Below are 14,584 nucleotides of genomic sequence, written 5' to 3' on the forward strand. Positions count from 1 at the left end.
ATGCCCACTAATTTTTTTAGACAGCACTGTATAGTTAAGACAAGCGGACAAAGAAACTGCCCCTTCAATTTGTGTTGTGGACAGTTGAAATGGGACTCATGCTGAGACGTACAATCAAAGCTTTCCAAGGTCCTTTCCAACACTGAGTGAAGCTTTTCCAACGAACAGCGAGTCAGTAGCAATACAGAATGAAGAGCAATAGATTGACAGATAACTGAAGATGGATTGTGGTGAATTGTTGTGAAGGTTTCATCAATCTCATGATTAGTCACACACTGCTGCAAGAATCAGGCAAATCAACACAGAGATGCTGCATTGCATGACCTTGACCTAACCAGCAGTTTGCACATTTTTTGCTCAACCACTCCAAACCAGACTACAGAGCAACGACTTATCACTGAAGACACTGCAATGCATAAAACACCTCGACCTTACCAGAACCTCGTTTTTCTCAACGGGCTACTCTACCACTCCAAGACTTGCCTAGAACAACTTATCATTGAAGTATCTCATGGATTATGGCAATTACTCATTTTTCACCACCTCAAGCTGATGTTATCGGTGATAGGAAAGCTAGAAATGAATGGAAGTAAACACAGATACCATTAAGACTACATGGATAAACCATGAAGATACCAGGCTGGAAAATAGACCGACATCACACCAAGAACAAATAGACTGTTTTTTTAAACTTTGCAGGGAAACGTGAGATATTTGATATGAGAAGTTTGCATCAGAGCACAGTTGCTTGCAGTAACTTGGTGAATGTGTTCCATACTCTAATCTCATGTGAGAGAGCTTTATCTTCAGTGAGTGATGGCAAGTCTCTCAGAAGCAATGGGGCATGGCCAATATCTTGCTACTCTGTTCCTCACCAGATCTACCACCTGTAACATGCATTTCAACCCTAACTGACCATAATGTGAATACATTTTGTTGTTAAATGCAAGGTTTTTTTTAGTAATCTCAGACTGGAATAAACCTTCCAACTAATGGCCCACCTCCACAGACAAGACTACAAGATGTACTACCATCAAAAACCTCCATTTTATCACTTCTGGTAAGGTTTAACATGCTCTACATAATCCCAGGTGATTGATTTCAAATTATCCATATCTTTCTCCAAGCAGTGGTTGTTTTTCTAGACTTCAATGATAATGTGAGTTAAAAATCTACAAAGAGCTTTTTCTTGAAGATGCACGTTTTGCCATATAGCTAAGCCGTGCCATAAGATTTGTACATGAATGTTATAGACACTTTTAGTTTTTAATATGAGTTTTTTAAAGTACATGTATATGCTGGTATGAGAAACATTAGTATTTAGTTTGCCATTCATTCAAACACAGGGCAACATACTAAATGATCCCTGAAATTCTTTGGTTGTGTAAAAACTTGAGAAAACATCAATATTTTCACCTACACCAGCCAAACATAAGTCACTTCTTGGCTCTCCTTTTTATTACTAGACTGAAGAAATTTTTGGAACGGTTGACAGACCAGTGACATTTCCTATACCTTTAGGGTGCAAGAGAACACTATTTTGGCTAATCGTACAGGAATTTCCCATCACATATTGGCATTGACTAGCCAATTTTCCCGATCTCACTACACACTAATTCGCTATCAAGAATGCGACGAAGAACCAATCCAACCAAGATAAATATTATCTGGAACTTGAGAATGCTCCTTTGGTCTGAAAACAACCATTGCTAAATTAGCTTATACCTGAACAGGAAACAACATTTCATGACACAGAAGTTTTAAGTCGAGAGTGTAAAAAAAGTTGATTCTCCAATTACTACTGAATAGAAAATCACAGGTTTTATTGTATCAGTAGTAATCCTTGTTTGATTTGCCAATTGTCTTTGATGAGATATGGTGGTAGGATATTCTTGAAACCATTGCCAAGAGAGTTTACGTGCAAAATTGTGGAATAGAATGAACAAATTGGCATGAAATCATGTTTGCTTCATCTCTCTAAATAGTGTCACCATCTCCTTAGTTAACGATAGTTGCCTTGACACTAGCTCTGCATGCCATCTATAGTCAGACAATCACCATCAGTGCCTACACTGCGTGTAAGAGCAATCACAGCTCAGATGGAGCTTGGGTTTCCATCAGACAACATCGGGGACTGTTTACATTGATATCGTTTAAAGGCAAAGTCCTGAAAACCATGTTTGTTAAAGAATATTTTTAGAATGCTTGGCAATATTGCAGTTGTTACTTTCTTATGAGACTGGTATAAAGCTTTTGTAATTTTTGGTAGATTTGTTGTTCAAAGTGAAGGAGGCTTCAGAGCAATACTTTAAAATATGTGTTTAAGAAGCACTTACAGCTGGTTTAGCAACGAATAAGCAGACAGTAGATTTGGAAAATAGCTACAAAGTTGATATTTGTTTCGATTTTTTGCAAACTTTTCTTGAAGTGTATTTTTGTAAATTCAAGGTGAAATATGCTTGGAGAATAAAAAGCCACAATGATCAAACACAAACTTGGAGATGAATGGAAGTTCGTTTTCAACCTCAAATTATTTCGGAATGATATTTTACCACCTACTGCTAAGGAATGCTGAAGGTATAGAAAGATTTGGGGATCATTTTGATAGAATTGCCAATCATTATCGGGACTTTTCGATCTAGACATCTTCTAATGCACCAGCTTTACCACCTAATTATAATGAGTACTTTTTGATGTGAAACCAATATAGAAACCTTTTATATTTTACACAAGCTGTAATTCTATGCTGGGGAGGATCTTTATCTCTTTTATATCTCATATTCAATAGAACATAGGGGACACATTGATATTACTAATTTTCATATCATGAATAGAATATTCAAATGTTGATTCCTATACAAATAAGAAGGAAAAATGAGAACAAAGCCACACTGTACAACATGCTGAACATTATTCGCATGTGCAGTCCTGGACAATTATCCAACGCAGACCTTGCTATCGAATTCTACTAAATGACCTTTGTCTATTGCATAGAACATATCACATTCGATTCAACATCGACTCTATCGTAGAGCGTAGTTTTTGTTCTGAAGATAACAGCATGCAATGACAATTTTTGATGAAGAAAGCATGTCACGATAATCTGTTACACTATTGAAAATATAAATGAGATATAAAAGTTGCAGATCGTCCTTTAGATTTTTTGCATTTATCATATACTACTATATAGCTTACAATTTTTTTAGTTCTACTGGTAATATATCCAAAGTATCTAAGTGCACAATTTCAATGAGTGCATCGCAGATTTTGATAATTTACTGACAAATCCCTGAATATGTAGTTTAGTCATTTGTCTGATGTAGCGGTTTTACACACTAATACACATTAGTGAGCTGGGACTGCGCTGAATGCAGTCATTTCACCGTGATTGAATCACTGATGACTGTGACACTGGGAATTCTCTTGACATGTAATAAAACACATGGTAACGTGACACTGGGGATTACGACAGATTCTCAACATTAAAGTAAAGAGCTTTAAAATCTTGAAAACATTTTTTATCGATTTTTCTTCTTAGATAAAAACTGATTTGTACCATCCGGGGTTGTGTTTAATAGTATTTTAACCAGAACTAGGTGAATTTTGTTCTCAGTGAATTGTTCTTATGAATATGTAGGCCCCTATAAAATACAGCCAGGATTTGCAGCATAAACAGTATTGCAATCACGTAATTTCACACATACAGTAACTATAACAACTGTCTTTTTTCTGAAAAGGTGATGCCAATAAAAAATATGTCACTATCGATATGGTGTGTATGGTCTTTACATTTTATACAAACCTTGATCAAAAACCCAATAATACCTTTGCAGTAAAACTAATTTCTTGGTGCACATCAATTTTATCCACTATCAATCCAGGTTTTTTTAATTAAATCAATACTGTCACAAGAAACCAATTTATGCATTTTTTTTCCAATTTTACACTAAAACTGCCATCGGCAGGATTTGAAATGTTGTGATCAGGCTAGATTTAAATGAGTGACAATGAAAAAAATTGCATTGCAAACAATATTTTAACCCATTTTCTCTGACTAAATTCACAGAGACCTTTGATTCAAAAAGTACAAAATCAGCACACCATTTTTTGTTCTCTTCTTTATTAATGAAATGCTATGCGTTTTTTCAATTTTTATTTTTATTTGATGAATCAGAGAAGGACCACATAATCTCACCATCTTATCTGAAAAATGTCCATGTTTCATCAAAACTTATCCTTCAAAAATGTGCATTAAGCATTAATCAGAATGTAATTAAAACAGAAAAAGTAGGGTAATAGTTGGGAACATTTTTCATCATTACCTCAAATCGGATGATAAGCTTAATAAATAATTAACAAAAGTTAGTAAATTGATATGGATTTTTGAGTGTAAAGACTATTTTGAGAAAATTGTGTTTGCAACGTTTTTGTAATTATTTTGTTTTTCATATCACAAAAAGTAACTGGCCCATGTATGTGTTAGGGGGTCATTCTTTACAATTTGGGATGACCCCATAACATATGCATAGGGCTATTTACCACATTATTTTTGTTTCAGCTGTTCAGTTATGACATCATTCAAGATTATCTGTATAAAGATGAGAAACATTGATGCAGCAAATCATATTTTTGAGTAATATTTTTTAGAGCTGCAATTTTTCCTCCAGCCTGGCCCAAAGATGAAACTTCCCAAAAATTCTTATAGTTTCCGAGGGTTAACTTCGTAAAATGATTTCTTTTTTGTGGTCTACTTTGGTGAAACTCTCTCTATCAGACTACATTAATGTTCTGTACAGGGCCATTTTGGTTTCCGCTAAATTACACTCTCTGAAAAAGTGACCCATTGAGGTCCTGTTCAACAAAATTAACTTTTGTCTTCTTTTGAACACATCAGTCTGGGAACATTAAACATCTAAGGGAGTTTTTTAATGTGTACACCCCCAGGGGCACAAGACCCTCGTGGTGAGCCCAATTTCAGCTGTTCTTTAACAGTTAATAGAGTCTTTGGCTTCCGCATGCTGAGTTACACAGCAAAAAGGCGATCAACTTTTAAGAAAAATTTTAATCCTGATCTGAAAATTTAAAACTTCACTGACTAATCTATGCTTTTTTTCTACATCAGGAAAGAACCTGAATTAAGTCCCACAAAAAGTTTAAAAGTTGAAAGTTAAACATTTATTTTACAGGTTTATTCTTGAAGTTACTTTATTATAATTTCACAGACTGAACCAGTTTTTCTCAGCTCAAAATGTTGCCCAGGATTTTCAGATCCTTGTAAAATAATCAAGTATAAGATTTGACTCGGATAGCGTTTTGAGTAGGTTGTTCGTTTATAAGAGTTTATACATGTAAGTTAAGTGAGGCCGCCTTCAACAATTTCAGCCTTAAAATTGCAAGTCCTACAGCTTTAAGAATATTGAAATTAAAATCGAAATCATTGCAGTCAATTCTAAGAAAGTTCTTCATAAAGTAAAGCAAGGGCTCAGCCCCATCAGATATAATTCTGTTTAAGAAGTGTTCGTTAATTCATGTTCCCGTTTTAACCAGACCCGAAACAGAAAAATCAACCCACCTTCAGTTCGCTTCGAGACCAAACAAGTAAGCCCCAAACTTAGTAGTGTCAGTGTACGCGGGAATTGGCGACAGAGAAAGTAAGAGCGCGCGTCGTGGTTTCCCGTGACAACATTGATCCCACGTGCGCATCTGTAGCAGACGATAGAATTGAAATGAAAGATAAAGGCAATTTAGGACAGAAATTTGAATGAAAATTGCTCTACTTACCATTGGCGATATTATATCCAGAACTCCAAGCCGAAGCCAGAAGAAGTGTGATAATCCACTGTCTATAAAATCCGCGGCGATAGTTATTAGATATCATGATGGGTTCCTAACGTTTCATTAGCCTCCGCGAAATACATTAGTTAGAAAGTTTGCAACTCTGTACAAAATATCCTTTCAAAGTGAAAAGTTTAATCCGTCTGTATGTACACTCCAAGGGAGGAGAATTAAACTATAGCTCCATCATATCAGGCCATTTCAGCAGTCCTCCTAGTCCATACATAACCTCCTCTTCGCCAGGCTCAACCTGAAATGGTGACATTACAGATATCACTTTTCGATCTGTTGAGTTTCGGTGAACGGTTTTAAGCGCACCAGCAATTACTCATTCATGTTCAGAGAGCCGCAATCGGGTGCGCCTGAAACTACTAGCGTAGACCTCGTCTCCGGGTTTCGGTAACCTCGTTCATCGAGTGGCTCTGGTCGATGCGATTGAGCGCCCGTGTAGTTTCTCATACTGGTAAATAGTATTTCTGATACTCCAAGCCTAGCGGTCATAAAGCTGTTTTGGGCGAAGACATATATCAGCTAATTGACTATTGCCAGTTTGCCGTGCAGACTTTTCTGTTGAAAAATTATGACTATTCGATCGACCCGGCTATAGGCGATGAGACCCAGCGTCCCAAAGGACCGGTTTTCTACTGTTAAACAAATAGCTGGTATCCTCCCCTCCTACTTCATTCAGGCGTGCCTTATTGTCAATACAATGCTCAATGAAATTGGGGGAGGAGACCGGCTCGTTCTTTTCATGCAGTCAGCTTTTACTTTCAAATATAAACCAACAAATTATCGTTGCATTTAGTCATGACGAACTATAAATAATTGTAAAACGTTCAGATTTCAATTTTAATAGTTCGGCTCAAGAAGTTTCATGCATAAACTGAAAGTGTGATATTCCGGCCTGAAATAAAGCATTCATGTAACATGTAACACAGGTGAGAATTTACTGCAGCCTCCGACATTCACACAGAAGCAAAAACCCAATAATTTTATTGAACCAAGTTGGCGTTTCGACCACGACTTCGCTGCCGGGGACAAATCCAATTTTCCAGTAGTGTTCCCGCTGACTTAAGTTAAAGAAGTGATTATTTTTAATATTAAGTCATGTAGGAGGGCCCTTGAGTATATGTTGTACAGGGCCTTAGCCCGTCTGGATGTCTGTAGTTGGATTATATGAGGTCAGGTATGCGGCAAGCGGACTAGTTCTCCGTCACTGAGCATAAGAAGTTTTGATATCGGCCTCCATGAACATGTATATTATGGCATGGTTTTGTTCGAAATTGATAATTCACCAGTTCATCGAAGACGAGTCAACACATTAAAACACCATTATCTCTTCTTATCTGACGACAAGGCACACGTTTATATGAAACTATTGACTTTACTCTTTTCGACGTCTTTGACATGTTGGCCGAACTCAAATAAATTTGTGGAAATTACGTTAAGCTTTGTTGTTATGTTGTAACAAGATTAAGAATGAGATTTTCTGCCAAATGATATATAAACTTGTGTCCAGTCATAGATAGAATGACTGGCTTTGCCTTCATTATCATTTTAAAAAGTTGCCGGCCGAACATTAAAACCACTTACCTGTGTTCGTGTTCAAAACAAAAATTTAATAAGGAATGAAATATTTCATATAATTCAGAAGATCATTGCGCTAATTCTCATCCGCATTTTCATGACCGCCAAAGGAAACCTTAATTATAATTGTATGTAGCATGGGTAAATGATGCACAAATACGCGAATTTGGGTAAAAGCGAAGAACCGCTTTGGAAAGTGGCGCTTCTTTTTCGTGTGTGCGTGTTTTAGTAGCTCGGCAAGTCCTTTGCCTGCTCCAAGTCCACAAAAACGCCGTTACTGTTCTCAGTATAGATTCTTGCTTTGCTTGGTTTCGCATTAATACCTGATGATGGTTAGTTAGTCACTCGGAATCACAGCCTGTGGCAATCTAATACCATCCGGCAGTCGCACATTAGCGCGTTACCGACAGGCGGCGCGAAAGGCCGCTTGGTAAGAGATGAACGTATCTTAATGGCTTTGCTTTTATTCGACGGGTATTTTTTTACCAACAAATATTTTTATCTGGACTATATGCAAGTATAGTTATCTTCATACATGAATATTAGCTAAAGATTTTACAATATGTTTTTCAACTGCCCGGTTGTTCTTACTAATATCCAAGACCGATTACCATATGATTTATTCACAGAGTAAACGTCTCGGCAAATATCAATGGTAATCGGAGATATCAAATATTTCATATTCTAAAGACTATAAATTGTGCTTGAAAAACAACCCAGGTATCGAGGTAAGTAAAGGTTACGCTTCAGGTTTAGTGGATGGTGTTAACTGACGTAAGCAGCTCTGTACGCCGAGAAAATATCTGTGCTTGCATCAATCGAATCCTGCAAAGTCACAGTCATTGACGATTACCTTCCTGACTTGATTTCATATTTTTAAAGGACTTGAAATATACACGTTTAAACTGATAAACCCAAAGGTTTAGAAACATTTCTCAGGTCCAATTGCAAGTTGGCTCGTTTATGAAAATGATTTTCAGGAAAATGAGATTCAATGATTAGTATGATGAATCAGGCCTGCTTAGAAAAGAAAGGTCGATCGCGGATGTAGCCGAGCCCACCTTTAGCAAATTATTAGAAATATAGGCCTACGATATTCCTCAAACTATGAGACCTCGGACAAACGCACACTTTTCCGGGGCACTTTTGTATACCGAACCTTAGCATCTATAGTATCCTGAATTAGAACTGGTACCGAGCCACATTGGCGTCCCTAACGAATTTAAGAAATTATCCTGAATAACGCGAACTTTATGGAATATTTCAAGTGCCCTCTTCAGTGTTGTGATCAAGAATAATTCCATTCTCAAATAGCTCTTTCCAAGTTGTGATCATTAGTGCCTAGTCTTTCCGGTGTCTTACCCTTGGCCATACTGGCGTCTCGTTCTCAGAACCATGACAGAATTGGGCCGCCTTGGCCATTGATTGACCAAATTTCTATCTTATCTGATAGATCTTTATAGCTTCTCCAGAGAAAATTGAGAGAATTCAATCCATTCAATCTATTTTCACAATGTCTAGTCGTCGTGCACTATTTCTACAAGCAATGCATGGTAACTGCAATGTGTGCTTTTTTAGACGGTCATGCTTGTTTTTTCGGTAAACGTTTTAGGTTTTATTGTAGACCAAACAAGATGGGAGAAAATTCGAAGCATAAAAACACAATGAAATTCAAATGAGGCGGTTCCAGAATTTTCTAAGAAGCAGGTGTCCGAATGGACAAAAAAGATATATCGCTAAATTCATGATACAGTTGATGGATGGCATCGAATTAGGCATTTGGTACCAAAATATTCTAATGCAGTTATCACAATATGGTATCCAGTATAAGAACCCATTTTTTATTCATTTGGCAATCTTTTGTAGTATTGGTCTTCTAATGCGTTCTCAAAACAAGTGGAACCCGTTAGTCATAGTCAGAGTGTAACAGAGAATAGAGTCGTCATAACCCTGCAGCACAATCCTAGTTAATCAATCTATATTTTATGTCGTTGCGTAACATGATGTGTTGGGAGCGTGAGACACAGTCATGACAATTGTTGACTAATACCTGAGGTGGGAAAAACTTATAGGTACGCAAATAAGATAGAATTTTTTACACACTAAGTGTGAAAAATAAAATGACGGGGCGTTTGCTTTGTTTATGATTATTGTTGTTAGGAAGCTGATATGATGGTTCGGAGAGTTTGCACTGATTTTATACAGTAAGTGAGAAAAATATTATTAGTGATGTGTTGCCATCCAACTTCTGGTAAACGCTCTTTGAAGTTGCAGTGCCGATATAGGTGAAGACCGTAGTCAAGAAGAGTAAAATTGTTGTACAAACGTCCAATTGGACAAGCAACCAGCACTACATTACATGTAAACGATACATCTATGCATGGGAATTATCATTCAAATCAAGACCCAGAATCCCAAAGTAATACACTTCATGCTTAGAATATGTAACCAAAAGTAAATAGAAGGTAAAATATCAGGTCCTCTTGAGCAGCTCTTGAACACGACATGGCATTGTTGTGATTCGGCAAAGCAGTTGACGTCTGCTCAGAGGCGCCATGTTGAGCAAAGCCAGTCGTCTGTACGCCGTTGGATGCCGGAGATCGCATTTTCGTCTTGTACTTGTAGTCGGTCTCGTCTGCTTGGCAGTCTTCAGCAGACGATACTTGCTTTCAAAGTATGGAAGAGCAGCAGACAGGTCGACAAGGCGCCTCCCAAATTTTCTCATTCCACTCGGCACAATTTCTGATTGTTGGTTAGATGGTGTCCTTCTTCAGATTGACGAAGCTTCTCATTTAATGTTCCAAAATTACTTTAAATTTTGCAGGTTTATTCATGAGAAATCAGCAAGTAAGCAGTCACGGCAAAAGCAGTTGTAGAAATAGACAGCTCGCTATTAGTAATGGTAATGGTGACAATGGCTAAACTTAAACCAGGCAGAAGTAAAATTTATGAATTCTTGGTATAAGATAACATTAGTTTCATGCAAATTACAGAATGATATTATTATGGTTGTGTTTTCGTATGCTCCATTTTATCCAATGCAAAGTTTTTTTCTGATGGCAGTTGTTATTATGGGTTGTCGCGTCATTGCTGACCATTAAGGATACTGTAGTCCATGAGTAGTTACATTACTGTTTCTAGCAACACAATATTCTAGCCATTAGAGTCCACGGTGACATTCTCTATGTTCAGCGGAGGTTTAACAAGACCATTTATTTAATTAATGTTACAATAACAATTATCAACCAATGATGGATCAATCGCAGAAAAATGGGACGGGACCTAATTGCAAACTGACTCTGACCTCGGACTCTTATAAGCCTTTTTCTGCAGCTCTGACAGACATGACCATGAGAACCGAACCTACGACTTTCCAGTTAAGAGCTCGATTCACCAACCATTAAGACTGCATACCTACCGCAATCGGAGGCAAAGCAGGCCTATTTTCTTCCCAGTCATCGATTGTTGAGCAACAGAGTCACCGACTGCATGGCTAGTGCCGTTAGCCATGTTGACCAACATCTATTGAGGTAGGGGATGAGAGCTGGCGGAGAGTCCTTCAACCAACTCTTTAGAGAGACGTGAAGGAGATATTGCGCGAAGCTGTTATTGGCCTGAGGCTTGAGAAGGAATGCGGATTTGAGGAGATCGCGTCGTGAATAATTCGAAGCAAAAAAGCATGAGAAGTGTTCAGACCGAAGGGTAGAGTGTTCTTTTTAACAACCTTGAAAAGACGCCAAGGACCAGCTAGTCTGGTGGTTGTGGCTTATGGATGTAACAGGACAATGCAGAGATCATTAGATTGAAGTGGAGAGAGCAGCTAATGTACAAATTTCTGTGGTGATTTCAACTTCGAATTCCTGCAGTTGGATGTCAGTGCGGTACACAAGTCAGTAAAGGATCAAGTGAAAAGATTTGTTGGGGAAGGGGCATTGGGACGATTGGGTCGGACGACATGGCTTAACATTGTTTTTCAGCTTCCTCCTGTTTATGTCCTGATTGTAAAGGAAGACAAGAGCCAGTAGAGACTTTGTCTGGAAACACAATATCAAGCTTGAAAGTTGTAGACTTATGTGAATCGTATACTGCTGTATTTGAGTATATACGCAACAAATGACGCTCATGGAGATTTAAACAACATGATATACTTCCTAAGCTGCTTTAAAAGTCGCGCACAGTGCGAAATACTCAATTCCCGAAAAATTACTGCGATAGGAAACTGTAGCTATAATATGATGTGTGATGGATTCTAAAATGCAACTAAAATTGATGATAATGGACTAAACAATTTCAACTAACAAAAAAAAGTTAGACAAAACAACCACATGACAAATAATTGCTTTAATTTTCAACATCATCGATTAACAGAGTCATTACACAACGATTAAATCTCCCATCATCACCCATTGATGAGATAGTTGCAACAATGACCTGGACGTAAATATCGCTGTCTAATCGGCCATTACCTTTGGCAATCGTTTCGAGTCTGTCATAGTCAAACTTTAGCAACCTGATTTTTAACGTCCATTTATTCTTGCATAAGCAGCAGTAGGTACCCATTGCGTATACATGGGAGATTTGAAACTTCAGCAAATCATAATTACGAATACGTGGCCGAGTCCTATCTGATTATCTTGATGAGTACAGCACGTAGTCATGTGATATCTGATAAAATCAAGAATCAATGACATAGTAGTCTTTACAAATTCTTGATAAAATTGACTTCTTCTTCTTCTTCAGCTTTCGCTCTTCAGTACTTTCCTTGTTGGATTGGGTCGTTTGCTTTTACTCCAGCAGGCCTAAACCAGGTGAAGTTAATCACGGTTTTACATCCCATTCAAAGAACAGAGCAATCAGGATTGCAAACAAGTCTGGTAAAGTTTCGAACTGTCGAACTTTCGATCATAAAGCCGAGATACTAAGCACTAGACCACGCCGCTCCTCTATGGAACGATGATGCGGACTGTTTGCACTGATACGATGACATGGTGAAATATTACATGAACCAAAACGTTCTGAACGCAGCTAGTATCGTCTAATCAACATGCAGCAATTACTCACTCCAGTTGGAGCAAAAAGAATGACAAGCAAATCCAATGGAATACTTTACTTTACTGAGGCAGACAGATATTTTCTAGGAAGTACATTTATTGTAACCAAAGAACTTCAAACGGTGGACTGCAAGGGTTGACGATAACTAGTTTTTTTTTCGATTCCTGACACGTGATGGTAAAGCAAAGCCAAATCAGATGTCCAAAGATGAGGGGGATGGTCAGCAAGCAAGGGAAAGGACAGGACCTTAGGCCCATTATGTTATCGTACGAAAAGATACCAGTCCTCCGCTATGCTTTTTTGGACCAATATACCCCTAACCCCATTCAGAATGCGTTCCGAAGACGGAACCAGTAAGCCAGTCAGAGCAATGACCTTCATCGGACGGTCGTGAAATTCGGCAGCTGGCACATACTTTTACGAGGGCCACCACTGCCGAGGTCAACATCAACCTTTGACGCTCAAAATAGATAAACTTTATATATGAAAGTGACGTTCTCCCTGCCACAGGACATACGTCCACAAATACGATACTTGCTCAACTGACCAACTGTTAACCGTAAAACAAGAACAAAAGGAAAGAAACTGGCGCATACTCACATCAGAGGTTTTATGGAGCATCTCCCTTTCATAAGGAAGGCAACACAAGTCCAATATAACGACTCAACTGAGCCATGCAGTAAATGTAATTAACGATCACTATCCCGAAGAACACATCACACAAATCATCCGGACAAATCTCTGAACAGGATCAGAGGCAATGCGAATTCCTATGCATTCCGTCTTAACTGTTGCATTAAAATCCTCGTTGCTCCACATGGGACCCTAACCACTTGATGCAGTGGTCATGAACCTTCGTCAACACGAGGAATTAATTCAGCAGTAATCGCAGCTCACTGCTTGCCTAACCATCCCTTGCTGTTGAATACATATTTACTGTCATTGGCAATTCTTCGGGTAGGCATCAAAGAAGCATCGCGCCGCGCAAGGGTGACTCAGAGACTTGAGCCGGCGGAGATGTCGAATTTCGATTTAACTCAGAGGCAGACTCCTAGTTTCTATTATAGCAAGTCTTGTTCATCAGAAGTCGAGGGTTCCAAGGAGCTCGAGTTGATTAACGCGGGCTGCAATTGCACACCACTGGTTAAGTCCTTTCTTATTGGAGGTATCCTTGACTCGCGGCTGCGATGTTCAAATGATTTTTCAACAAGATTTCTTAACGATCTTGCGGTCACCCGGGAAGCTTTGCATTTGAGGGAATATTATTCAGCTAGCTGTTGATTCTTACTGTTTTTGATGGACTGTTGCTCGGTTTTATCGAAGGGACATTGGTTCAAAGTTGACCAACTTCGTTTACATCATCAAGCATGGATGCTGAGCAAGGCTGGTTCTAGTTTTAGAGCTTCTTAAACGGTTAATGCAGAATGTGTATGGATTGAGCAGCCCAATGACATGATGTAGCTTTTATAAGAATAAGCAGAAATCAGCAATTCTTTCGTGGTTCCAGCAGCAAAACCGGGTGAAATTACCCCCACCCTGACTAATTCATTTTATTATACTTCTCCCAGCTATTACCAATTGGCAGCAAGTGCACATCATATGTAACGCGACACCCTCCCGTCTTAATCTCTCCCGACTCCGGCGAAGGATTGATGACGCGTACGGATCACGTTTCCTTGGAGCACGTCTCAACTCAGCAGCGAGACTCATCCCATATGCAGGCTGCGATGTGACTCCGATGTTATGGTACTCTTATTGGGAAATACACAACCTCCAGAGCGTTCTATCCCGAGGAAGTCGAGTGGTTAAATTTCCGAACTCCTTGAATCGGCTCCACTCAGATGATCGGTCTGAAATCTAAGCGGTCATTATAAATTACCGGACGGATGTCTTGATTTCTGCGCGATTACGTGTCCGGCATGGCTAAGGACGAGGAGTGATGTATCGCTTCACGGCGTGGCGGTGTTTACAAGGAAAAAACAAGGATTGACTCGCACGTCACTAAAGTCTATCAGAGATCGATGTCGTCGTCGATTTGGAATGAGGCGAAGGTGTCTCTGTTGGTTGATCGTACTTTCTTTGTCTTTCATTGGGGAAACCATGCAAACCA

The 14,584-nt window shown here is 38.7% G+C and overlaps 1 protein-coding gene across 8 annotated transcripts in view; it reads right to left on the reverse strand.

Annotated features, from left to right (window-relative positions):
* Positions 1-14,584, reverse strand: part of LOC135493250 (netrin receptor UNC5C-like) — a 271,616-nt gene that overhangs the window by 89,592 nt on the left and 167,440 nt on the right. For 6 of the 8 annotated variants that reach the window (XM_064780434.1, XM_064780390.1, XM_064780445.1 and 3 more), the window contains one exon: positions 5,782-6,085. In XM_064780434.1, coding sequence (XP_064636504.1) covers positions 5,782-5,878 — 97 coding nt within the window. In that variant the 5' untranslated portion in view covers positions 5,879-6,085. Of the gene's footprint in view, positions 1-5,781; positions 6,086-8,581; positions 8,719-13,074; positions 13,139-14,584 lie in introns of those variants that run through there. The other 2 variants (XM_064780406.1, XM_064780399.1) reach the window with 2 other exon arrangements.

Source organism: Lineus longissimus, chromosome 1 (assembly GCF_910592395.1).
Source record: "Lineus longissimus chromosome 1, tnLinLong1.2, whole genome shotgun sequence".
Taxonomy (NCBI): Eukaryota; Metazoa; Nemertea; class Pilidiophora; order Heteronemertea; family Lineidae; genus Lineus; species Lineus longissimus.